The sequence below is a fragment of the Xiphophorus hellerii genome, chromosome 18 (assembly GCF_003331165.1).
Source record: "Xiphophorus hellerii strain 12219 chromosome 18, Xiphophorus_hellerii-4.1, whole genome shotgun sequence".
NCBI classification, from domain to species: Eukaryota; Metazoa; Chordata; class Actinopteri; order Cyprinodontiformes; family Poeciliidae; genus Xiphophorus; species Xiphophorus hellerii.
The window spans coordinates 20,301,076-20,327,859 of record NC_045689.1 but is presented as its reverse complement, the minus strand read 5'-3'; the positions used below and the strand labels follow the sequence as shown (position 1 = coordinate 20,327,859).

Genomic DNA, 26,784 nt, shown 5'->3' with positions numbered 1-26,784 from the left:
TTTACAAGACTTTTGGGAAAGGATTCTGTGACCTGAGACAACAAAATGGAAATTTATGTCCCGTTGCATCTCCCGAAAAACTAACACAGCATACCAGAAAAAAAATCATCATGTGAATAGTAAAACATGGTGGTGGGACTCATGTGTTTCTTTCGAACATCACATATCAAATGAAATCAGAAATTCTATTGGACAAAGTCCAACCATTAGGAGGATAAAGAATTACCTAGTCAATGTCTGGACTTGTATTTGAGTCAGGTGATTTTCTATGACTTTCAACAAGATGTTCATGTTGCAACACCATCGAAAAGGGCTGAATTATTTAAAAGAGGGGGTCAAAAATTTTCTGATTTCTCCCACTTATTGCAAACACTTGAATGCAATTGTTCCACCTAGCGCAGCACAACCGGTTATTAGGTTTAGGAGATAATTACATTTCCTCCTAGGGCCAGTTCCTTTTCCCTTTGCATTAGAAAACATTTGAAAATTGTGCTTTGTATTCACATTTGACATCTTCATCTGATATAAAAAATGTGATCATCTGAAACATTTAAGTGTGGCAAAAAGTGAAAACAGAAGAAATGGAGACACAGCAACGAGTGAGAGAGCAGTGGAAACTGAATAAAGTAGTGAGGGGTGGGGAGCTAAAAAGCAGATGTTCAAGAGGTCCACCACCCCCATCTTCATCCTCTTCATTATTTCACTGGTACTAATAGCCACTTATCTGAAGATGGATGTGCTTGGCTGTGAAGGAATGACTTCACTTGATAAGTATTGTTCCAAAAGGTTCTGACTAATACTTAGTCATAACGTAGGGCATTTCTTCAGTATTTTTAAGGTTGTCTAATGTGTTTTAGAAACATATATCTCCACAATGAAACGCAGTTTCTTCAAGGTCTGTTTTTTTTTTTTTACTTTACCCTTGAGGCTTACCAAACAAATAGATGTGTCAGCAAATACCTTTTCTGATAACTTGGCCTGTCATTTCAGATAAGGAAGTTTATGTGTGCAAAAACTAAATGTGTCCCAGGATACAGAGTTATGCATTTTGTTTATTTATCTGAAATAATAGTGGAAACTTTTGCACATCCAGTAAGAAAAAACTCACTCCTTCCTATACTTTCAACAATCCTTTCTCTTTATCTTCCTCTCATTCTCTTAAATAGCCCCAATTTAGCCTTCTCTCCCCATGTCTGTTCTCCTAACAAGACCCATCGTACCCCCCATATACTGTTTTTTATGCTGTGTGTGTGCATGGAGAAGGAGTCTTAGAAGGCGGGCCATTGGTTTGTTAGTTGATTCAGCAGCTCATTGAGCTCATTGTACTCAAAAGGCCCTCCAGCCCAGCTGGACTCAACAAGAAGCAAGAACTCTCTTTCAAATCTCTCACCTCCTCTACTCGTCCCCTCCCCCTTTTTCGTTACACTCCACTCCCCTACCCACTCACACATAATCCTCCAACTCTTACCCAGAGTAATCCCCAACTCACCAAACTTTATTTTTCTTTTACAAACGTAAATCCACTTAGCTTGTTTACAGCCAAGGCTTGTTGGTTTACCAAATGAACACATGGTACAAGTTTTTTTAAGGTGCAAATGTCCTGTTGTTTAGAGTGACACTTCAAAAACAAACTTTCACAAATCATAAACCCTCATTTCTAATGTTGGAAAGCTAACAAACATTACATGTGATATTATTAATATACAGTGGGTAGTACGGAAAGTATTCAGACCCCTTTAAATTTTTCACTCATTGTTTCTTTGCAGGCATTTGCTAAAATCAATAAAGTTCATATTATTCCCCATGAACGTACACTCAGCATCCATTCTTAGCAGAAAAAGCAGAAATATGTAAATGTTTGCAAATTTATTAAAAAAGAAAAACTGAAATATCACATGGTCATAAGTATTTTGACCATGTGATATACATTTTACACCAGGGATCAGCAACAACCTAAGTCATTCACATTTACATATAAATTAAAGCAAATTAGTCCACCAATGAAGTGATGGGTATACTAAGATAGTCTTCAATTTGTGGCACTCTTTATATTTCAAAAGGAAATCAGAACAGAAAAATGGCTGATCACATCCTTTAGGCTATGTAGATTTGACCAGTGGGACACACACTCATCTCTGGAACGGCTTAACACACACTTTCCAACATTAACAAACACAAGTATGCCCACCCCTATGTACACAGAGACACACACACTTAATGGGGACCAGTTGGCTGGGGTAAAACAAAGTTTTCTGGATGGCTTTGTTCTCAGCTGATCACATCTTTTCGAGGCGGCTTAGAGGTCTGAGTTGAAGTATAGAAACGTTTTTAGTAGAACATTTAAAGACACAGCAGAATGCCTTTCATTTATTTTTCTTAGACAATTTTAATGTGCTGGCTGAAAAAAAAAATATTAGAATAACCTCGTACTTTGAAATGTTGTCACAATCATAACATTGCTTATTTACTTGTAAAGTGAGTTCCCAGTTTCTTCCATGATGCCTATACTCCTTAGTATGAGTTGTTGCAAACTGAAATAGTCCTCACAAAGTTTGAGACAATTATTTTGCTCATGAAGCTTGTGAGCATGCTCCTGTAAATTCCCAGTAATGCCAGAGATCTGGTAGTTTCCCTCCTAGTGAACCTGTCTGGATGTGTCTGTACAGCCTTTGTAAAAACAAGCCTTATCACCTCCGATGGTGGTAAGATTAGGTTTCCTGTGGCTTCTAGTTAGCCACAGGGCTAACTAGAAGTCCTGTGGTGTTTTTCAAGACTGAATTGTAGGTTCTAGGTACATTGATGTAAAATTTTAACTTGCTATAATATATATTTCCTTTGCCGAAGTTCCAAGATAGAAAAAAAACTCATGTCTGTGTGTGAAAGTGTGACTTATATTTTCATGGCTCAGCTCAGCTGCAGTGGAAATTTTCACACATCTGCCTGTGCTTTTGAAATCAAAGACATTGTTTCCTTTCATCTGTCTCAGACTGTTAGGCTGTCTCCAGAGGCAGTCGTTCCTAACCATATGTCCAGGTGTCTTCTTATCTGCCTGTTTTCTTCTGTTTCTTTCTGGTGTGTGACTACATACTGCTACATTTCTTCAGTCTATTTCATGTAGCTCGTTGTTTTCAGGCTTCTTGGTGTGGCAATGCTGTTATATGCACGGGACACCCTCTTTGAGAGAAAAAAACATAGAAAATATACATTCGTATAATAGCTTATCTCAAAATCAGTAAAACAAAAAAATGCATACATATATACAGTATCTATACACAGACAGTAATATCTTTTGTTTTGGGGCGAAAGTGGCTTTGTTTTTTTTTTTGTTTTGTTATTTTTAGATTAAATAAAATGTTGCATTTCAAAATTCAGTCATGGTCATGTTTAATGCTGCTGTATGTCCACTGTGTTTTGTGGCACTTCCTGCTTCCTCCTGCTATCTTCCAGTATCACACGGCTCTTTTCAGTTATTGGTGTCTAATCTAATAACTATTGTATTAACGTGCTTGACTGGGCAGCAAAATGGGCTAAGATAATCTATGGAGTCCTGTGAAGACCAAGAGGAGATCCCAAATCCAACAATGCAGATGAGCTCAAAGTTCCTATTAAATCAACCTGGGTTTCCTCAATACCTCAGCAGTCTCCTTCATATGAACTATATCACTCTGAAAAATAAATAAATACATATTTTCGTTCAAAGAGTTTAACCTGTTGAATCAAAGCAGGTCGCTGCTTTGGTCTCCTGCATACTTTCAGACTCCAGTGGGAGGAGCCACGCGGCGCTGTTAGGTTTTAAATCCACACGTGGTCTCCGTCTCAGGGCTTGTTTAGCAGCAGCGACGTATTGCTGAAAACCTCTGACGAAACTCATGCCAGCGCACTGCACACGTCCGCCGCGGCAGGGGTAAACTGGACCACACAGAGGCGAGAATGCCATCTCACCCTCTCAACCAGTTTTCCGAACTGGAAGACGTAATGAGCAAGGTAAACGGAACAGGGGGCGGAAACGCGCAAAAGAAAAGTTGAGCGCAGGACAAGTTGGTTAGCTAAAACTCTGGAGGGTGCTAACATTAGCCTTTTTAGCTGCTCCACGAACTCTACAGATAGTTTACTTACTTGTGACTTTGGGTTTTCTTTTCTTGCGTTACAAAAAAAAAGTTGTTTTCCGGGGTCCACGGCCGGTTTTAGTCCTGTTGCTGTTTATTGTTTTGTCTGCAAACTAGAAGCTAAGTAGTCGGAGCGTTGTGGCGCCTCTTCACAACAGCGGCCTATCATCAAACTCTCTGAGCGACATTCTTACAACTTTTCATGCTTAATATAGCGCTCAAACTATTCCCTGCCTTTTCACACTGAATCTGAAGTAAAGTGGCCGACTTGAAGAAGTAACTGCCAAAAAGTTTATTCAAAACAGCAAAGCCAAACTGAGCTGTAACTTGGGGATTTTTCTCTTCGTATTGGGCTGCAGTCACTGTGCGCCTGTTCATATTTCTGCTTTGCTTATGTTGCTTATACTGCAGCTCGTTTTAGCTTCATACCCAGGTTTCTGTGTTTCTTTAAGCTTATGTCTTTAAGCAGCAGCAAATAACTCTGAAAATGTGTGTTTTTCCTTTGGCTTTACAAACCATCCATTGCATTTGACTTTGTATTAACAATGTTTGTTGATTATTAAGAAAACAACTTAGTTCTCCTGTGTACATTTCTTGTAGCTGAGGTGACTGAGATCAGCTTTTATAATCTTTGATTGATTCTGATTTAAACGCCATAGTTTAAAAAAAAAAAATCTGATTTGTTGTCTTTTAACCACCCAGGTTAGGATGGAGCATCCACAAATCATCCAGTTCCAGATATTAGCTAATTTCTTGGTGAATCTCTGCCAAATGCACAATGTAAAACAGGAATATTTCTTTCTTACTCAATTTCTGACCCCCTTTTTGCACTGAAGTGGGGCAGTTATTAGCGTTTCCTTTATAGCAACTGGCACTAATAAACTGGTGAAGTTTTGGCTTCAACTTTGACCTGAGCTAGAGGAAAGAACTGTTTTCATCAGGCGCTGGAGGTAGGCTCATGGAGTACAGCAACCAATCAAAGTGTTTTGATCACCATGTTTGAAATTATATCTAAGCACAGCCTCAATTAAGTAAAAACACTAAACCTAACAAGGGGAAGAATTTGGATCATCTCAGGCGCAGCATCAGCCTTCTTATCCTGCAGGAAGTCAATTTAATTTTAAAACTGCATCGAGCGTCACTTGGAGTGATTTTTCTCCAGGAAGACCATTTGTAACTCAGTTCTTCCACATTGTTAGTCTTTTGAAATCCTCAGATAACGTTAATAAATTTAGCTTCAGATACTGTTTAAATGCTTCCTGCAGGTCGTGATCAGAGCTGGTCACCTTTGGGTCTAGAACACCATTAATAGGTCGAGATACTCAATAAGAAGGAATCTATCTGGGGGAATGTGGATGTGTATATATCCTCTCTCTCTGCACTGTGGTTGTTCATAAAAATATTAAAACAACACAGATGTAGTGTCATGGATACAGAGTGACTGCTTTGTTGAAGGAAACCTAATTGGAGATTTGGCAGTGGAACCTTTTTAGTTCACACCCATGTATTGTTTACAGATGTTCTCCACCTCCTCTGAAGGAGAGAAATCCATAGATGGGGAGTAAGAGAGCTACTTGCTCCGAGGCTTGTTGGTTGTAGGTTATTGATCACAAAGTTTCAGGGGATTTAACGCTAGTTGTTAATTCAGCTGCACAGGGATAGGTGCCTTGTTGCCAGAAGCTGTCGAACATTTGGCTGTTGTGGATTTCCTACATCTGCACAGCTACAGCAGCACTTCACTGCTCACTGCCTCACCTTTATGCCAAGTAAACCGAGAAAGGCTATTGGTTAATATTTAAAAAGTGCTTTATAACAACACTTTCATGGTGTTATTCAGCCAGTTGCTATAATGACTTGCCGCTAGCTGCCATGGAGCAGTATCTAAATAACTTTAAAGAAAAAAAATCCAAAAGGTTTGCAAATATTTATTCTGTAGAAATATTAATTTTAAAGCAACGTAAAACTCTTTTAATCTACAGCGATGAACTGGTTTCTGAATAAAAGTGTTTATCCTCTAAATGTCAAATGAGAACAGTAACATTTTCACTAAGTTTTTATATAGAACTAAAGGTGCATATTGAGAAATCTCTGGTTTTAGTATGTAATTTTAAAAAATTGCACAATGATACAGTTCAAATATTTACCCATATACATTTAGCCAATTCTGGCTTGCAGTTAATAATAAGTCAAAATTTGCATTGCATTCATAATGGAGATTTTTATTATAGAAATTTGAGTCTAAACAAAGTACGAAACGCATTAAAAGGTAATTGCCATGCATCCTGCCTATTGAGTGCTAGATGCAAGCATAGCAATGAAAAGTTGAGTGGAAGGAAAATGTGTGTTAGCAAAAGGCTGGATGCCTGTACATAATCAACCAAATGTAACATTTTATCTATGACTTAATAAGCTAATGCACACAACGCTCTTCATAATGAAGAGCGTCAGCCATTCACGCTCTTCATTATGATTAGTAGATGTACCCAACTGGTTAGGTCAAATGCCTATTAAGAAAATATAGTGACATATCTGCTGTTGATGTAGAAAGAAAAACCTTCAGGTTTTTATGATTTTGACCTGCTGATTCTTATTAAAATTGGAAATGTATCAACTCTGATCTGTGGCTGAGTGAATTGTGCATATAAAAGATGCTTTGTTGTTGAAACACAGCAACAGGTTAAAATACGTACGTAATGATTTCCAAAAGAATTGAGTGCAGCTGTAAATGTACGGAACTGATTTTTAAGTTTAGGTCTGCTTCTATTGTGTGAAATCATTTTGGGTAAAAGTAAACAAAAATAAAATTGTAAGGATTTGCAGCCCAGACCATTCAGACTGCCTCAAATCAGAAAGCTTGATCTTAAACAAGGTCAAAGTAGTAGTAATGTTGTGGTAAAATATTTTAACACGTTTCTGTCCTCTTTTGTTTTTTACAGCATTTTCTCAGTCTTGACCTTGGAGAGCAGAACAGACCGCCTCCCTCTGTGAACCTGGCCATGACTTCTCCGGGTTACGCCAGCGATCTGTGCAGAAGCTCCTCGTTCTCTCTGTCCAGCCTCCCTGCCGATTCGTCAGACGGCCTGTTTCTGGCCTCCAGCCAATGGGGGCAGCCGTCAGAAAGCCCGTCGCCCTCCCAGCTTGCTGCTAACTCCAACCAGTGGGGAAAGTTTGGTTTTCTCTCCCAACGCTCTGTCAGCTTGGTGGAGACGAGGAGCATGCTGGCAGCAAGCCTAGACTGGCCCAGCACTGAACTGAAGACATCCGAAAGTGACATGAGCCCCACTGCCTTACAAGCTGCCGCTGCCTCTTCATCATCCAGCTCCTCATCACGCTACAAAACCGAACTTTGCAGATCTTTCACAGAGAACGGCCTGTGCAAGTACGGCGGGAAGTGCCAGTTCGCCCATGGCCCTGAAGAGCTACGTGATCTAAACAGACATCCTAAATACAAGACGGAGCCTTGTCGCACCTTTCACACCATCGGCTTCTGCCCGTACGGGATCCGCTGTCACTTTATCCACAACAGCGAGGAAGAGAAGAAACCCGCCTTTTCTCGCTCGTCCTCATCATTCTCCTCCACCCTTAACGCTTCTCACCAGCTAGCAGATTCCTCCTCTCCCTCGTCCTTGCGCTCTCACAGGCCGCCTCTGATCAGGCAGAGTTTTAGCTTCGCTGGCTTTCCTTCCGCTCCTCAGCATGTCCTCCAGTCAGTCTTGACTGGCCACACCCCTCCCCCTTCCGCCACCGCCGCCTCGTTTACATGCGGCTCATCAGGCTCTCCTGCTTCCTGTGCCGACATCACCGACCTCCTCTCCAGCGCCTTCCTGGAGATGGACTCCGCCTTCGAGGCGTCTGGCGTCCAGCAGTGCCAGCCCTCAGCGGGCCACGTTGCCCAAACCGACCTGCGCTCCCACTTCCTGCCTTCCCCCGACTCAGGCTACTCCCCCAGTGGACTGTCGCCCACCAGCTCACCCTCCCTCCAACAGAGCCCCAGCAGCGCTGACCATCTTCTGGGGTCGCTTGGCGCCCGCTCTCCGTCTTATACCTCCCTGTCAGATCAGGATCAGGACGGCGGCAGCTCCACCAGCTCCCTCAGTAGCTCCGAGTCATGCGGGGGGAGCAACGACAGCAACGGGAAGCGCTTGGCGGTGTTCAGCCAGCTCTCTGTTCCATAAGATTGCTGCTGGCTTCCGCCTAAAAGCAGCAGAGGTCTTTGAAATGAAATGTTCTCACCTTTAACCTCGGTATATTTTCACCTGACTGACACATAAGACGTTCTTTACAAACTCTGTGGCATTAAAGATGATGAGGACTTGATGGCAGATTCAAAACACTTTATAGAGATTTCCCTGTGTAGATTTATGTGGCCAAATTATTACCCCGACACGCACAAGCCACACTGATGCTTAAACTAAAGAATACATATCACCGTAATAGTTTTACATCAATAAATGGGCTTTTATTCTTTACCTAAATAGTTAATATGTGCCATGAAGACAAAGAGCAAAAAAGCCAAATCAGTGTCATACGATTGATTTACTCAACCGCACAATCATTCACTTGTCTAAATGTTTTATGAATGGTTTGCAGTATGTGACAAAGCCAAAGAGGACATGTTTTTGCAGCTCAGACTTCCTAATTACGGTCGAACAAACGGTGGCCAATGTTCAGGAGTTTGCTCCAATAACTGTACGCAGTGTTGTTTATAAGCTTGTGAAATAGTTTTTTGGGGGGTTTTTTCTTTGTAAATGTGCAGTCTGAGGTTATGTTTAGATTACTGGCCTTAAACCTGTAAGTCAGACAGAGGGTTGTCTGTTTTTTTTTTTTTCTTTTAAAAGATGTGCCTGTAATGTTTTTATTGGGTCCCGTTTTGTTGTTGAGCCAAGATTCTGATTTTTTGGAGAGATGGAAATGGAGGCGAGTCTCAACCTTTTTTCTCGGAAGCATTAATTCAAACTGTCTTGGTATGCGTTGCCAGCTTGTGGGCGCTAGTTGCATGCCTAACCAGCAAGTCTAAGCTACAGTTTGAAGCATAAACAAGATGCCTGCTATTGGCATTTGGCTTTAACATATTTAAATCAAATCCTTCTTAACAGCTCTCGTCAAACACCCCCATTTTAGGTGCTGATGGTGTTTTTGAATTGATCTTTGACACAGACATTGCTGTTAGTGAGTCTTTGTTTTGTTTTTTTCTTTCTTGCTCTCATCCACGGGTGCACCATTACATTTTCATCAAATGTTTTAGTGACTCTCGTCTTGTTGCATCTCTCCATCATTCAGTGTTAATCCTTGCTGTTACGGCTTCATACTGTTCTGATAAGATCCACTTGAAATGTGTCCGTTGCCTTACTGAATTAGACTGTAGAGGTTTAGAGTACGTATGCTTAGTGTTCTAGAAACATTACTCGGCTGTATTTTTTTTTTTGTGATTTTTTTGTTTTGTGTGCGTGTGTGTGTTTACAGTAGTTGGTTAGACGAACAGGCGTCGTGATGTTCCTGGTCTATTTAAGAATCGCCTTTTTCATCAACAAGTTTGAGACCTGTTTAGATATAAAGGTGAACATCTTTAGTAAATTAATTTCTTTAATTTATTTTAACGTATTTATAGAGGACTTCTCAGTTAATGCTTGTATCGAGTTTAATATATTTGGGTTTCTTCTGCCTTTTTCTACTGAAAATAAAGTTTTTCTTTTTTAAAAATAGTTTGTTGCTTTGTTTCTCACTTAACAGATATGCTAATGAGGCAGAACGTATGATTTCCGTTTGCTCCATCTTTTTGCATAATCTACATACTGTATGTGTTGACTTTGTTGCAGACCGCATGCATCTGCAGCCATTCTCTGGTTTTTAGGTGCAGCAGGAAGGAAGGAAGCAGGAAATGACTTAACTGTCATATCTGTTTTCAGTATTGACTGCATTTCTCCAGTGACCACGAATGGTTTAGGTTAAAATATAGAGATTTAGAGTAGAATGAAAATTTGTATTGTCTTAAATTTTAGATTTATAGTTGACTGACTTTTATTTTTCTCTCTTTGCACTCACCACTATTGGTCACATTATAAAGTTGTCTGTGACCATCTAGCACAAAAGGACTATTCTTTGAACATTTCATTCTTAAATTAGAAGATTTTTCTTTTTAAATACATTTTGCTTAAATGTTGAGACGTTTTTGCTTTTTCATACTATTACTTGAACTTTCAAAGGTGAGATGTACAGTATGCAGTTAGTACACATGTTACATTCTTGTTCTTGCCAAAGTGCATATATGAAGTAAGAAGTGCACAAGTTGAACAAGGATGGCTGGTGAAGAGTATAACCACGATGGTTTTAAACGGTTAATCTTGGCATTTTAAAACAATAACCAAATACTCACTTTGAATCCACTGTTAAGTTTTAGATGTGCTTTACTACTGAGCTTATGTAGTCCGCTAACAAAGGATTGTTTATGTGTGAGCAGGAAGAGAAATGGTACATGGTGTCCCCCAATATAAATAACATCACAATATTAATTTGCATTCACTATATATGAGTCAATATGTGGAAAGCTTTTTTTTGCTGCAGTTTCGTCTTTTAGCTCTTTGTCTCTGATAGCTCTGCAAAATTAGAAACTAATTTTTGTCAGGAATTTCTGCATCTTCCCCAACATTAAATCTTTTGATGGATCCATCAAAAGATTTAATGAGGCTAACAGTGTAACTTTCCTGCCTCTGTTAAAGAAAAGCATTCCCACAGCATGCCGTTGCCAACACCTTGTTTCATATTGGGGATGATGTTTGTTTTACACCTCATCATATGTTGTATATGAACAAAAAAAATTATAATCTTGTCATTTTTAGCTGAGCACCTTCTACAGGCTTTCTGTGTTCCTTGTATGCAAAGACAAACTTGTTATCTTGTGGGTTTCTTTCAGCATCGGCTTTCTTTATTCTATCTGTAGAATTCAAAATCAAACAGAGCCAAAAAGATAACAAAATGTGAAAGTGAAAAAAGAAAAAAACAAAGTTTATTGTGAGATTCACCTCAGGTAACTCAACAACTACAACTTGAAATGTTCAAATTGGCGAAAAAAAATTTATGGAAAAAATAAACCGATGAATGAAAGAAGAATATTGCTAAGATTGGTAAACTGTTATTCAACCTATACAACATAGCTGAATGTTACAATATACATTATATAAAACACAGCCTATTAGAATGAGAAAGGGAATATTGCACATTGTTCACATGATAGTGGTATTGCACTTGTTTTGTTATACTGCACGAGTATAAACTTGTAATAAAGCAGTGAGTAACCAAATTAACAAGATGGTAACAGTAAGTTTGAGTAATTTAAACCCTTGTGTTCAAAAAGTTCAGATATGAAACATGCATAAAGAATATACAGAAATTTAACAGTTTGGTTTTGTGATGGCCTGGGATGGGGGAACAAGATCCTGTTAAACCTGGTTGTTCTGGACTGCTGTTACATTTTCCAGAGGATAGAAGTTAAAACAAACCATGTGCAGTGCGAGTGAAATCTTTTATGATCTTGGTAGATCTGCTCTGGCAATAGGGAGTTCTTGGACAGATGAGGGTTAAGCCCAGATGATTTTGTATGCTGACCTCACGACTCTTGGTAGTATGTAGTGGAACTGCCACTGAACTGAGATGCTGCAGTTCAGTGTAGAAAGTTCAGCAGATGGACGGGTTTCTCTTTTCAACTTCTTTTCAGAGTTGTCATACAATTAAATTATAAAAATATGTTTTCTATGTCTGGCTTGATGATTGTGTGAATTATTACTATGTCAAAAATTCTAGAAAATGTATTTTGCAAAACAGATAAATAATGGACATGATAGGTAGCTCCCTATTTAATATTAGACTATGAGATAGATAAATCTACAGTGGAGCTGTTAACCATAACACTAATGATTTTAATAAATTGGAAGAATTTACGTGAAATAAAATGAAAATTATGTTTCCAACTTATATGTTTTTCTATCAACACACCAAGAAAACCAGAAAATGAGACCTCCCATACCGAATAACTTCCAGTTTAGAGAGGAGAACTGGATGTACAGTTTAGATTTACATAGATCGTGAAACAGATTAAACTTCACGTAGTTTCCAAATAAGCATTAGTTTAGTGATGATAGCTGAGGAAAATTTTACAACTAAAACAAATTGCTATCATCAGCAGGAAGTACAGGAAACAAAAACACTAATGCATTGGATTAGACAAATCATTTTTATATTCAAGAAATAAGTGTTCCCAAAATGGATCTTTGTTGGATCCCAGGACTTACAAGAAATTGTTGATCAGGATAATTATAAAGCCACAGAGGAATATTTTTCCTGCAGAAGTGTAAGGTGAGAATTTTGGTAAAATTTTGTGATTTACTATATTGAATGCCTTTTTCTTCAGCACAATGAACTAAAGCTCAATTTGCAGATTGTATGATTAATGGCTGTCATATCAACAATCTTTTCCAACTGAGCTGAGGATTTTTGCAGCTTTTCTAGCCTCTCCATGGGCCTCAAGGCTGTTCTTTGGTTAATACATTCTTTATCCGGCCAATTAGTTTACGTGCTTAGTTGTGCCACACTTTCATTTTCCAATGACTGCACTGTGCTTTAAGCCTGGGGACACTGTTTAACAACCTGCTTTTAACTTCTCCACAACTTTCACAACCTCTCTGCTTCATTCCTTGATCTTCACGATGTTGTTTGTTCATTAATGTTCTCCTGAGGTCTTCACAGAACAGCTGCTTATACTGAAGATTCATTACACACAGGTGGAATATATATCGAATGCAATAGTTTTAAATAGGAGTATCAGATCAAAGAGTAGATATAGAAGATGAAGTAGATATAAAACAGATGGAGACCTTTCAGATTTGTACTTGTAAACACTTTGGAAAGCCATGTAACTCAGCTGTTCCTACACACAATTATGCATTTGTCTCTGATGGTTTCTAACATAATATCCAAAAATAACCTAATTTAACAGTTTGCGATTTTACCATAACAAAATACAGAGAAGCTCAGGATGTGTAAAAATGTTTATTCTGATATTACTGCCACTTACATTCCTTTTCACTTTCTTCCTGCTCAGCTGACCTAGTTTAGTCATCTCTAGTCTAATGACCAAAACATGATTGCAAATTGTTTAGTTTTCAGTTTTCAAGTATTTTTGGTTAGAAAATACTTGAAAATGTACAAAATGTATAGGTGCCTATCATTCAGATAAAATAAGAGTATGGTCTTCTTAAGGATCCTCATTACTGACTCACAAGAAGTCTTTATTTTTTCCTCATACATGCACACACTCAAGCTCTATTATCTAGTCTCTACAACAGCAGATGGGTTGGCCTTCCTGGGAGTGATTGGTTAGCTGTGCAGGGTTCAGAGGCATGTGTGTGCTTGTATGGGTATGTGGCATTGTTTCCTAGAGACATTATCCCACACTCCTGCGCTGCGGGACAGAGGAAAGGCAGGCAGATGGCTGCATTCAGGTCCACCACAGGTCAACATATGGGCCATAGAGACAAAGTTTGTGTTTGTGTGTCTGAGAGCCTGAGCATCCCGCCATGCATGAGTGGAAAAAGTTGAATGAAATAAGAAAGGGGAAAAAAAGGTAAGGGTGGGGGAAGATGAAAACTGGTGAGAAAAGAGTTGTGGGAGAGTTTGAGAGGAAGAAACTTTGTGTCTTCCCATGAGATAATGCAAATTAAGCCCAGCAATATGAGTGTATGAGGACTTGTTAGTACAACCCTGCAAGGTAGCACTTTATTTGACAGGTTGTGAATAAGACTATGATGACACATTCATAAACATGACATAACACCTGTCATGAACATGAGTAAATCTTCATGAATATTTATGACTGTTGTCATAAAGTGTCTTTCGGTAAATCATGACACTTTTAATACAAAGTTGGCGTTATTCAAAATGTCTTTGTTATGACAACTTGACATTTACCAAGAAATCATGATCTGACATAAATTTGTTATAAAAGTAATACTGATTAAACTTTAAAAATTATGTAGCTTTATGTTATTAAAGCTAAAGTTTAATCAGCAATACCTTTATATCAAATTTATGTCAGATCATGATTTCTTGGTTTTTGATGCTGTTTGATGTCAAATCTCTCAGAACTTAATTTTTTCTTCTGTTAATTTTAATGAAGATTTGTTGTGATGCGATAAAAATCTGTCTTCATTTTCAGCTTTCTACCAGTCACCTGGATGATTAGGTCTTTTTGGTCAAAACTTATTTGTGTCTAGATCTGGTAATGATTTCACACTTTGACAGAACCTCAGTTCCTTCTGAAGAAAAGTAATCACGATACCATCACCAGCATGGTTCACTGTGGGTAGAGTGTGCTTTTGGCAACGTTCACAGTTGTGTCAAACTTGTGATTTTGACAGTCAAAGGTGGTGACAGTAGTAACAGTTTATCCTAATTGGAGTGATGACCAAAACTCCCACAAGGTTTTGGGAAACTTTAGCAATATCTGGATGTTTTGTTTGAAATGCAAGACTGTACTCTTTAGTCCAGATATATGGGGAATATTGGAGATTGCTGACTTCTGCTTCTTATGTATCACTATTAACTGATGGCAGGTGTTAACTATAAAAGTCTGATTGCTGAACATGATTTAAATAGGGGATTTAGCAAAGTAGTAGTTTCAGGGGGCAATCACTTATGCATCCAGGACTTTTCTGTGTGTCCCACCTTTTCTTGCTTCTTGAAAATGAAGGACTCAGTGAAGCAGTCACAATTTATCATACAAAAGATTTAGGGAAGTTCAAGAGAATCTATGAAGAGAAACCTCTCAATATAAGGGGTTCAAGAAGACTTGAACTAAAGATCTGTTACCCATAATACAGTCAAGAAAACCCTAATCTTTAACAGGGAGACACACGCTCCTTGTTGTCGGAAATAAACAGGTGAGTAATTTTTCAGTCTGGACAGCATATTTCTTTGTACTTGTCTGGTGAACTTTAGTTACAGAAACATGAACGGTTCTGAGCGCAGCTCTTGAGCCCCCTACGCTCAGGCCCCCTCTGTTCAGGCTCCTTTCTGAGTCTATTGGGCGACACAAGGGAGGGAAGAAAAGACGTGTAGAAAAGGAGACAAAATGTCCCTGCTGAGCTGCAACTATTGTCCCTCGGTTTCACTGGAAGAATCAGTCTCCATATAACCCTACTTCTCAGCAGAGGAATTTGTTTGCAGGTGAAAGGAAACACTGCCTGAAGACCACTATTACACCTTTGTCACCTTTTTCTGTTTCCTTCTCCTAACTCTCTGCTTCCAAGAACCTCCAATGAAAGTCTCTTTTCTTCCTTTCTTCTCCCTACAGCCTCCTTCCAGGCTCTCCATTTTCTCCATCTATTTTTCTTTTTTGCCCACTCTCCTAATCTCCTCCTCCACCAACTTTCTAAAACTCTACCCCCTCTCAGTCTTTCTCTAATCTCTCCTCCTGATTATTTTCCTCCTCTCAAGAGAGGATTTGGGCTGTTTAATGGGTTGCAACGAACAGAAAAAGACTGAGCTTGGCTGCAAAGGAATACAGTCAACTAACTGAGATTCCTAGTCTGTTTTTTCCACCTCTTCTAGATTTCTATGGTTGAATAAAAGTTTCATAAGGGTTACATTACACTGTGCAGATTTACAAGTGAAAAGTAACTATTTATGGTATATTCAGCAATTTTCCTTAACTTCTCTTGAAAACTCGAGATAGCTTAAGCACACTTGTTTCTGAGACGTTCTAACAGGAGAACACAGCAGGGCTATGAGAGCAGTTTGAGACAATAGCGTTGAAAATAAATTGGTAGTCAAGCAATAAAATCTTTATCATCCACACGTACAATTAAAAAATACAAATCGAATGAAACAAGACTTAAAAAATTCACAATTCACTAGATCATCTTTAAAACCCTGAATTGTGCATTGCCCATCTTACAGAACATAAACCTATCAAGCAAAATATTATTTTATGAGTTATAACAATAAAGAGTACATTACTCTCCACTGAAACTGGAAATTTTTAAGTGTGTTTATGTTGCTAATGGAAAACCTGACAAGAGCACAACTGGTATTACTCTTCTTTAATATAAAAAAAATGTTGTCTTCAGCAAGCATATGATAAAAAAGGAATACAAGTATTTGTGTAAAGTGAAACTGAGACATGAATAAATAAACCCTCAAATGTATAATGATTGTGTCATGTGTCTCCATCTGGTGGCTTAAAGAAACTACTGCTTAGTTCCTCTACCAAACATGACAAGATTTTCATGGAGCGCAGCATTGTCTATTACATCACAGTTTTATTAAGTTTACATAGAGAAGTCTTGTTTTAAGACCCTATGACTGAACAGAGAACAAACACATTGTTATTGAACATAACGCATTTCAAGAAAGAATTTTACAAACATGATTTACAGCCAACTGAGAAAACATATATACACATGAAATCAGGTCAGCATTTTAAATCTAGTATTTGGTAGAAGTAGTGCTTGTATAATAACATTCAATCATTTTAGAAGATCAGGGTCCCCCACAAACAAGATCTGATTCTAATTATACATTTTAATGCACGGTTGACTTGGGAACACAAGATCTAATTCCATTTAATCCATGTGCCAGCAACATGAATCCAAATTACTACTAATTGATTGCAGAGGCAAAATGACCAAAAACACCAGACATAAATGCAGTTCTGCCATGTGGTGTTTCTCATACCTGATCTGTTCACAAACTTTACCATCACTGGCCACATACACCAACAGCATCCAACATTTACCAAACAATTTGCTGTTTAGGCTTCATAGGAACTTCAAGTGATGTACTAAACTTGCATCAGGTTTACATTAACTTTGACAATCAGGGAACAAAATATAGGAGGAATTTCTGACACACTAGTTATAGAATTGGCTTTATTTTTTTGTTTGTTTTTTCACTACATCTGCTGATAAGCAACTCTTCACATTTAATATTTAGGTCCAGCAGTTTTGTTCCCAAGCAAGGCTTTCCCAGTTAGTTCATTGAAGCAAGCTTTTAAAAATTATGAATGTTTAGTCAGACAGATTTAGTCAGAAGTTTGCACTAGATAAATTGTTCTAACATTTAGCTGATCAATCAGTGCCAGCCTCCCCCAAAAATACTTTACACAAGAACTGATAACTTTATATTACACAGTTTAAATGGACAAGCATTTCAAAAAAAATTTTAAAAGGAGGAAAACAATGCACAAAATCAAAAGTGAACTAAAGAGCCTCCAAAGTGGGCTGTTGAAGTCCAAACAGACCAAACAGAAGTATGCAGACCTTGTTGTCTGGTTTGGAGGATCATAGTTGACCCATCCATCACCCACTTGACCCATTTGTGATCATATATTCCAATGTCCGTTATGATCAGTGGAAATACAGGTACATTCCTCCCAACACGTTGGCACCATTTATGTGTACCGGGGTAACCAAGGCAACCGGGTTACAGCTTCTGGATGACCACCTGAAACTTACCTAGGAGAACAAGAGGCAAAAAAAAGGGAACCATTATTATAATCTACACAAAAGTAAAGTAACAAAAATGGTCAGCACAGTTAATGAGATGATCTGGGCTTACTGATCAGTGAGAGCACATTTATCCTGTAGCAGTAGCCATTTCTTTTCTCAATGAGACACACCCTCAAACTCCAGTGGTCTCATTTAAAACTGTCCCGTTTATCCTGGTTATGTAGGTTGTAAATTCTGAGTCTCAACAGTCAGGCCTGTTAAAGTAGCCCTCCATTGAGACTTTTTAGGTATAGATATAAATCTCAAATATGTTGCGATATTAATATCACAAAGGACTGTTTTGGAGTGCAGTAATATTTTTCAAGTATTTTGAAGTTGTGTTCCTACACTAAAGTAATAACACTGCTGCTGTTAGAGTCTTACAGCAACAGAGTCTCATACTGGAAATTAATGATGTTGTCCAAAATGCTAAAGGTCACAGAGTGATGGAAGCACAAATGAGAAGAAGAGGAAAGAAGAAAATGGGAATATGGCAACTGATATTTTTATCATAATATTTACCAATATAATCACCAGCACAAAATTTTCTAACATTGTGAAGCCCTTGCAGACAAAAAAACATACAACATCCACAAAAACAGATAAAATCAGTTCAAGTTTTATTCAAGTCATCTGTAAAAAAAAAAATAAAATCACTTTTTTTCTCAAATTGCACAGATAGAGAAAAAAAATTACAGTGTCAGTTTTTTCCCCCCAATATTAGGCAATAGTGATGCCTGCTATCTCAGAGTATGTCTCTTAAATCAATTTTCATAATTTGTGATGTTCCACAAGATTCAGTTCTGGGCAAATTAATAGAATCTTTTTACATTCTTTTATTAGGTAGCATTATACAAACTTATCGGACAGCTATGTATCAGCTAATGAAGCCCACCTGGTGAACAGGTTGTCCACCCCAGTCCATCATTAATCAGGCTTTTATCCAGAGATGTTATGTTACTTGATTGCTTGCTTATAATTAGAACCATTACTTGTTCAAAAAACAACTCAAGCAATTTAGCTGCTTGTGAGTTTTAGTTACTGTAGCTAACCACTTTAGTTACTTCTTGGAATCTGTGAAAATATTATACCTTAGTTGTGCACATAGGAATAGAAGTCATGTATTGGACACTTACATGACGGCATGATGGAGACCTCAGCTGTCACCACACTCTCCAGCCCGAGGTTAGACAGAGCTCCTCTCACCACACCGCAAGAAAAAGCAAGATACTGGGAAAAATAATAGATTGATCAGCTACAGCTTAGCTAAAACAAACTGATTTCATAAGCTGCGTGTCATAAACATTTTATCTGCCTGTTTATGTTAGATTTAAAGTTAACAGCAGTGTACATCTACTTGAGTGTACAAGGTGATAATTCTGTACCTTGGGGGCCTGATCCAGATACTGTTTCCCACCGGAAAACTGAGTCAGAAAAGAAAACTTGTTGTCCTGTAAAACATAGGTCCCCTGTGGTGCAAAATACATGGTTAGACTGCGCTATATTTTGTTCTGGACATTCACATTTGCTAATGCTCTTCTGAAACACACACATTTCTAAAATTGTTACCATTTCCCTGAGTAGTTTTTTTAAAAACCTCTTTTAAAAGAAGAACTTTACAGGCTTTTGGTTTTAGTTCAAATGCTGTTTGTCATTTATTGGAACCTTGGGCAGAATTGGAGGCTTTGCTTTCTGTATGTCAATATTACAATATTACAAAGCAGTGTCTCGTTTGACACCATCTTCAGCACCATGAATAAAATTACATTTAATCATTGCTCTTCTCTGTGAACCAGATTTTTTTCAACAATATTTTACCTGATGGTTTGTCCGGAGGTTATCCACTTGTCTCCTAAACACCTTAGTCCAGAAGTCTTTACAAATAAACTTCATAATATCCAACTCATCCTTAAAGCTGGGGGTGTCCCGTGTCAGTCTGCAAGCAAACATCAAATCATATACATATTAGAAGGGAGATCAGTGGTCGGATATGCATCCACTGTTAAATATCCCTTATTATGAATATCACCAACCTCTCAATGAGACCTTGTCCCACCCTGAAGCCCATCGCTTCTAAGAGAGAAATACATGCCGCTCTGTCCTTGGGTGAAATAATATATAGACATACAAGTGAATTGGTTAAAAATGTAACAAAATATCTTGTAACGTGGTAAATGCTAAACTTGTGCTACACAGAATTTAGAGAGGAGAGAACACAGACTAAGCAATTACCTGGTATGTATTAATATCCTACATGCCCAAAAGTAATTTAAGTATCATATTTTTTGCGTTTTGCTAACTTTGCAGCTTTAAATTTTATCTTACAGTTTTTATTTTTGTATGTATTAATGGATTAGGGCTATGCAATTGCTTACAGGCTTTCTCTATATCAGAAAAAAACAATTTGACTCAAGCTTGTAAATAAACAGACCTTGTTGTCCAGCTCTCCTTTACTCGACTGCTGCTCATTGAAAATGTGCGAAACAATCTCCATATGGAGAAACTCAAACAAGGAGTCGTCTGCCATTCTGTAAAAACACTCAAAATTAACATAAAGCTCTATGACAGGATGGGACATTAAGAAAATCAGCTGTAAACATTAAAATCCTGTTCTTCTGTTTAGCATTAGCTAGCTAGATTTGGTTAGCAACCGGTAATGAAATATTTCTTAGCCCAACAGAATGGGCTATACGAAAACGTAGTAGAGAAAAAAAAAACAATAGAAGGATCACTTATAGAAATTAACCACCACAAATATCGCATCAGATTCAAATTTTCACTATATTAGCTTACTTGTCAAACCTCCCGTACTCTGCTAGCCTACTTCTGCTTCTCAAGTTGCACTCGATATATCCGCCAGGGCACTCCGTAAAAAGTATGCAGGCGAAGTTAAAGGTACTTTGATCAATTTATATGGATTATCAACAGGAGAAGAACCCTGTTTGTGCTACTAAAGACAAGGTAAGTTATAAAAAATAATCTAGTGATTGAACAGCCTCCCTGATACCAGATAAACAGCAGGTTCACATCTAGATGTAGCTTCCGAGTACACCGGCGTAATACACAAACATCTGTAACATACCGGGAACCAATCAAAATACAAAGCGTATTTTTCATGCGCTTCCTGTATCCGATTTGATTGGATCTTAGAAAGCAAGCTACTTCCTCGCTCATGTGATTTGTTTTCGACAGGAAAGGTTGGACATTTTCTGAATTTGATTCTGCTCATGTATCCATTGTGTAATGCAAACCCCCCATTCTTTTATTTGCAATGAAGTGACAAATTCAAATTGAGTCCTTTCGCTGCCCATCCACTGTTGTTTTGTTGTGTTTCCAGCCATGTCCAGCAGCAGATACCCGATAGTGGTGCAGGGGGAAGCGTCTGAAACGGACTCCGATGATGAAGTCTACATCACTTCTCTAACTTCTCACCAAACTACCGCAGGAGGAGCCAAGGTTAGCAAATAGAAATACAAATAAACTTTGAGCATTTGAGCTCTATTTTTCTTAATGCGTTTAATGGATGCTGTCAGGTTCCTGGGGAAGCCTCGGAGACGGACAGTGAAGATGATCCGCAGCAGGCGGTCAGATCCTCTGTAATGGCTCAGGAGAGTGCTCAGATACTCAAGAGAGAGCTGCCCCCTCTTATTGTGGTCAGAGACAACCCCGATGTGCAGTCCATAGTAGATGACAGGCCGAGCCCTTCACACAAGCCTTATGGTGAGGACACATACACAGCTCTGTGTTGATGCACAGAGGCAACAGCACAAAATCACCAATCTAATCCCTGTTTTGTTGCTGGTTTGTATGTGAACAGTGTTTGGAGAACATGCCATTGTGAAATAATGTATTGATGTTAAGCTTTGTGCATCTCTGTACTGCATCTGATGTTTTAAACACCATTTTCATCCTGAAAGAAGGTAATTTTGAGTCTTTTTCCCTCAATAACATCGGTAACCACTATGATTGGTGTTGTCGTTAGAATAACCTAGCAGTTCTTTAGCATGGTGCATTCAGTAATGGGAATTTATAGTTCATCTCAGATTAGGGTCGCTCAAGCTTAAAATTCAGGTCACCAATGAAATTCTCAGGGCATCTCCAAGTCCAGCGTTTAGTATTAATTTGTTGGCTAACGTTAAAAAGCCTGACTACATTTGCATTAGTCATATAATAAAGATGGATACAGACACTGTCTCCTTCACTGAATTTAAGAGGAGTATATGATAAGTTTCCTGTCTGATATTTAAAAATTCATTACACAATTTGGTGTAATGGTGCTGATCCAGAACTTTATTGGGGTTTACCTTCTGCAATTATTTATTTCAGAAGGTAAAATACTTTTTACAGATACCACCATGTCAGTGGCATTGTATGGGGAAGGACAACTTAAAAAAAGACATAAATATCAGATTAATTTCATAGAACTTTATTTGTGACAAATAACGGTGAAACAAAAGATTCATTACCGGCTTTACATATTTTTATGTTATCAACCTAACCATATCACACAAACTTAGAAGGTCTTTGTCCATTAAAATTTCTTGTTTGATTGTTTTTATCTATTAGGTAGCTGTCAAGTTTCAGTCCCTGCTCCTTTTATAATTCTGTTAGCAGGAGATACCCTTCTACAGCAGAAGCTGCTGGAGTCCAACAGCCGGCTGTATACCGATGTGGGGCAGAGGGTCCGACAGGTTTACGGCAGTGCCAGTAAGGAGGTATGCTGTGTTTCAACTTGAACCAATAATTTGTCAATGCATGACTTAATACTTATCTAAAGTCTTTCTTCCCTGTTGCACCACTTCTGGTATAATCTGTCATCTAATTTAGATGAAACAATTCCACACCTAAATAATAAAGTCAAAATTATTCATACCCTTGGCAGTTTCAGATGTAGAATATTTTTGATTTAACTTGTTTTTGATAGGAAATGTGACAGGGATCTCTCAAAAGATAATAGAGCAAAATAAGACGAATAAAAAAATCCTTTTTTACTTTATGTGTAAAAATGCCACATCACAAAATATTTATCACTGCAGTAATTACTGGAAAAATCTATTTTGGCATTATAACATTCAAATCATTCTTGTATTTGCTGACCGGCTTTCTCTGCTTCCACTAGCAATTTAATGAATGTTCTTTAGTGATGAACTCTTAACAGCCTTTGAGGTTGGATGGCCTCTTTGCCATCACCCTGATCTTTAGCTGAGATCAGTTTCAAGTCGGTACCCTAACTGGCCCACTCCAAAAACATTAATATTTCTTTCAATCAGAAGAAACATGCTGGTCAAAATAAAAGATTACTTCCAATGAAATTCTCCCAGAGATATGAATTATTTTGTGTTTAATAAAGTAAAAGTTCTGACATGCAATGCAGACATGCACCTTAGAGCCGACAGAATTTCTTTCCATACAGTAAGAAGTACCTTCTCAGTTTATTGGTTAACTTTGTGTTTGTAAATTAGGTCCACAGTGTGACATCTCAGCTGAATACATCCCAGAGTGCCATCATCAATGCTTCCCACAGTATCAGATTAATTCTGGACGATCTGAAGGCCGTTTCCGAGAAGATCGACATTATCACCAGCTGCCAAATACTGCCTGATATTAATATCAACCATGGTTATTTAACTTCACCTACACCTTAATCAATGCATTACAACTGACTGAAATGATGACATATTTTTCAAACAGCATCATACACACATATACATTTAGTAATTTCAGAGTAAGACACAAAGAGGAACAGTATATTGTTTTACTTAAGTGGATGCAAGCTGTCCCTGCATATAAAAGTAAAAAGTGTTTGTAAGTTGCCTTTTGTTGTATTTAACTGACAGTGGCTGTATGTAGCTTTCTGTTAATAGAAATTTAACCGAACATGTTATTCTTTTTCTTCCTTTAAAGCAAAAAAAGTCTACTTTTTTTAAAGAATAAATTGTATATTTAAAATCTGAAGGATTATAAATAAAATGTTAGTCTCTGATTTCTATGGATGCTGTCCAGGTTTTTGATTTATTTTGTTTGTGGGTTGAATATATCATGTATTTATTTTTGTTGTTTTTCAGAAGGGACTTCTAGAGTAGATGAATATTGTTGCTTAAAAGAAAATCATAAGCTAAAAATCAAACAAAATTAATTACCACAAAAAGCATCATAATACAAAACTTCAGTAAATGACCAAGAAACATTCACATAAAGAGACATTAAAATAAAACTCTGTAGTTCAAACAACACGCGCTGTTGCAAATGCTGTCACATTATTAAATATCACCACAGTATAATTTCATGTTTACGACTTCTGAATCTTGCGCATTCACAATTCACTAAATACACACCAAATATATTTTAAACTGATGTTTGAATAAGACACAGTAGATTAAAATGACCAGTCACAATTACAAACATCTGCCGAACAAAATACTAATACAAGAAAATGTACTGCAAGCCATCAGTAGATCTACTTATGTAAGCGTTTCCTTGTACTCGTTAAACAGGGGTGTAGATATACACCAACACCACCACCAGCAGGTTGAGAACGGTGCCTACAATACCCACAATCCCAAGTAAATGATCGGGGTCAACTCTGCACCTCTCCAATTTTTGGCGCAGTCTCTGAGCATCAGCTGCCTGAAATAGAAAGTAGAGCATAGATGCACATTTTATATGTCTTGTAGAATTGATGGCCCCATGCAAATAGCGCTCTGTATGACCAGAGCCTTTATGAAGTTGTGCACCACACCAGCTATACAGTGGAAATATAAGAAATTTAACAATTGTTTTTCTAACAGACACTGAGGGTTTCTGAACATTTTTAATATGTCTTTGTACAACTTTGGCTGTGTGGCTGCAAATCTAGTTTTTGATAACTTTTGACAAAAGGTAAAAACTGAATGTCAATTTTTGACACCATGACTACCACTACCATGACCACCCTAAAAAGTATAATGTGTTACATTTGAGCAGTCGGGTAGCAAATCCTCAGCTTAATTCCTCCATATCCCTTTTTTTCTGAGAGAGAGTCGTTTTCTAATTCTCTTCTTCATACTCTGTGAACAAGGTATTTGTTCTTCTTGGTAAAGAACAAGTAGGTAGATATAAGCAGTGATGCATGATGTCCACTTTAATGGACATATGATTAACTGGAATTTCCAGCTCATGAAAAATCAATTAAAGCAGTATATGGGATTTCTGGCTCGATATGGCATGGACGTTTATTGTGCACTTACGCTAGTTATCCAGTAGATGGCAGTGTGCAGTATTACATACCAGATACCACTAAAATGGCTCTGCACAAGTAAACCATTCACATTCACACATGACCAAGAAAAAGGTTTTGAATGTAGTGACCTCTAAGAAAACTGTATCCCTCTTTCTCCTCCTCACACATATTTTTGTGAAACAAATCACATCTTCTATTTACAGTGATCCATAGCTGATCTTTGGAAACTTTGTTACAACAGGAATGACACAATTTGTGCTTATGTATTTTGTTAATCGAAAGAAAAATTCAGAAAACACAGCTTACATAAAATATTTTGTAATTCAGCAAAATATGGTGATTTTCAACATACATTGAAAGTCACAAAGTCTTGTGTCAGGTTTTTATAATTTGATAAAGGAACAACTTTTAGATAGAGGTCACTCTCGTTAGATAGCTGTTTCAGACCTGACCTCTCTGGTTCTACTTGTCGACTTTCCTCTTCTTTTCAGTCAATCTACATTATAATCTAGGCTGTCATATTTAGGTAGATGGGCTGTAAAATGAGTAAAACAAAAAAAAAAGCTAAAGTCCCCAAAATATTTTGAAGCTTCTATGCACAACAAATCTGGAACAAAATTCCAGAAAACTGCAAAACAGCCGAAACACATAGTTTCTTTAAACCTAGACTAAAAACCCACCTGTTTAGAGTTGCTTTGTAACATAATTATTAAACGTTAATCAATAATCTAATGTGTAATGACGGCAAAATGTAATGTTGACTGTGTGTTCTATGACTTTATATTTTGTGCTTTTATGATGTAAAGCACTTTGAAATGCCTTGTTGCTGAAAGGTGCTATACAAATAAAATCTGATTTATTGATTGATTGAAAGATGCCTAGAAAACCTGGAGAACAACCAATTCAGACTACTTAAAAAAACACAAGAAATCCTGCTACTTGGGGGGGAAAAAAGAATGAATAATTTAGTTTAGCATTTTTCTGGCCAATTAACTTTAAAGGATAAACACAGACATGCACATAAATTTGAAACCTTAGTTTTTAGATAATGTACCTTAGATCTAGTACTTTATCTGAAAACTATCCATGTTAATTGTAACATTCTGAGTTTACCTCAGTAGTGTTCCTCTGTCCTCTGTCTTCTCTCGGCACCACTGTGGGCTCCATGTCTTTGCCTGGAAACCTTTCCAAATTGAAAGTAGTAGAAAGCAAGAGTTCAGCAACTCCCAATAAAATACGGTCTGATCGTTTATGCAGATTATGATGAGCAAGAGTGAGCGCAGCTTTCGTAGCTGTTGGAGTTTAATTCTTGTGTTTTCTCTACCCCAGGCTGAAGAGGCTCACAGGTCTGTGATAAATGAGGGTTATGAAGGGATGCAGGTCTGACTTATTGTGCAGCTAACTGCACAGAGTGCCGCTCAGTGCAAAGGGACTTCTCAGCTGTCCTCCAACAGCTTTGGCATAAAGTCACATTAAAGTTGGCTCATAAGTGCCTGTGTGCATCTTGTCCAGTGGGAGTGTTATAGAAGAGGATCAAGAGGCCTCCAGTGTCTCAGAGACTCTTCTGGATGTGTGTACATATGTTTAATTACTGCTAAAGAATTAGATGAGCCAAGATTATTTTATGTCAATAAAACTTCTTGAGTCACTACTTTGTAAAACTACTGCAATCACAGTCTATTTGTTATCAGATTTTTCCTTCCAAAATAGTTCAAGTTCAGTCAGATTGGTTGGAGAACTTTTCTGAATATTAGTTTTCCAATCAGAATCCACATAAATATAATAAGACATACAGGATTCAAAAGCAACCATCCATTTTAAAATAAAGTTTACAGGGAAATAAACATTTCTTGCATCATATTTTTTAAATCTCACTCTGATGTGTGTGTTAATGTGTGCGTAGCTATCCATCAGTCCCATC

General features: G+C 37.8%; 3 protein-coding genes and 1 long non-coding RNA gene across 8 annotated transcripts; 2 read left to right on the top strand and 2 right to left on the bottom strand.

The window, feature by feature from the left end:
• Positions 1-1,457: 1,457 nt before the first annotated feature.
• On the top strand, positions 1,458-9,808 carry LOC116708189 (mRNA decay activator protein ZFP36L1). The gene is made up of 2 exons (XM_032546020.1): positions 1,458-3,984; positions 7,043-9,808. Exons 1-2 carry the CDS (start codon positions 3,931-3,933, stop codon positions 8,279-8,281), a joined length of 1,293 nt encoding a protein of 430 aa, XP_032401911.1. The 5' UTR covers positions 1,458-3,930; the 3' UTR covers positions 8,282-9,808.
• A 6,589-nt stretch (positions 9,809-16,397) lies between these two features.
• trappc6bl (trafficking protein particle complex subunit 6B, like) lies at positions 16,398-20,643 on the bottom strand. The gene is made up of 8 exons (XM_032590781.1): positions 20,438-20,643; positions 20,076-20,172; positions 19,678-19,745; positions 19,463-19,580; positions 19,030-19,113; positions 18,781-18,874; positions 17,426-17,611; positions 16,398-17,395 (listed from the first exon to the last, which is right to left on the bottom strand). Exons 2-7 carry the CDS (start codon positions 20,169-20,171, stop codon positions 17,580-17,582), a joined length of 492 nt encoding a protein of 163 aa, XP_032446672.1. The 5' UTR covers position 20,172; positions 20,438-20,643; the 3' UTR covers positions 16,398-17,395; positions 17,426-17,579.
• Positions 20,644-20,740: 97 nt separating this feature from the next.
• Positions 20,741-23,627, top strand: bloc1s3 (biogenesis of lysosomal organelles complex-1, subunit 3). 5 transcript variants are annotated; one of them, XM_032590780.1, is made up of 5 exons: positions 20,741-20,841; positions 20,982-21,100; positions 21,178-21,364; positions 22,259-22,351; positions 23,107-23,627. In XM_032590780.1, the coding sequence occupies exons 2-5, from the start codon at positions 20,984-20,986 to the stop codon at positions 23,244-23,246; spliced, it is 537 nt and encodes a 178-aa protein (XP_032446671.1). In that variant the 5' UTR covers positions 20,741-20,841; positions 20,982-20,983; the 3' UTR covers positions 23,247-23,627. The 5 variants fall into 5 exon arrangements, with proteins under 5 accessions (XP_032446671.1, XP_032446669.1, XP_032446670.1 ...); XM_032590778.1 differs by having other exon boundaries at positions 22,259-22,359; XM_032590779.1 differs by having other exon boundaries at positions 22,256-22,351.
• Positions 23,404-26,759, bottom strand: LOC116737562 (uncharacterized). The gene is made up of 2 exons (XR_004342851.1): positions 25,977-26,759; positions 23,404-24,271 (listed from the first exon to the last, which is right to left on the bottom strand). It is a non-coding gene; the product is annotated as an uncharacterized LOC116737562 (long non-coding RNA).
• Between the last annotated feature and the right edge of the window lie 25 nt (positions 26,760-26,784).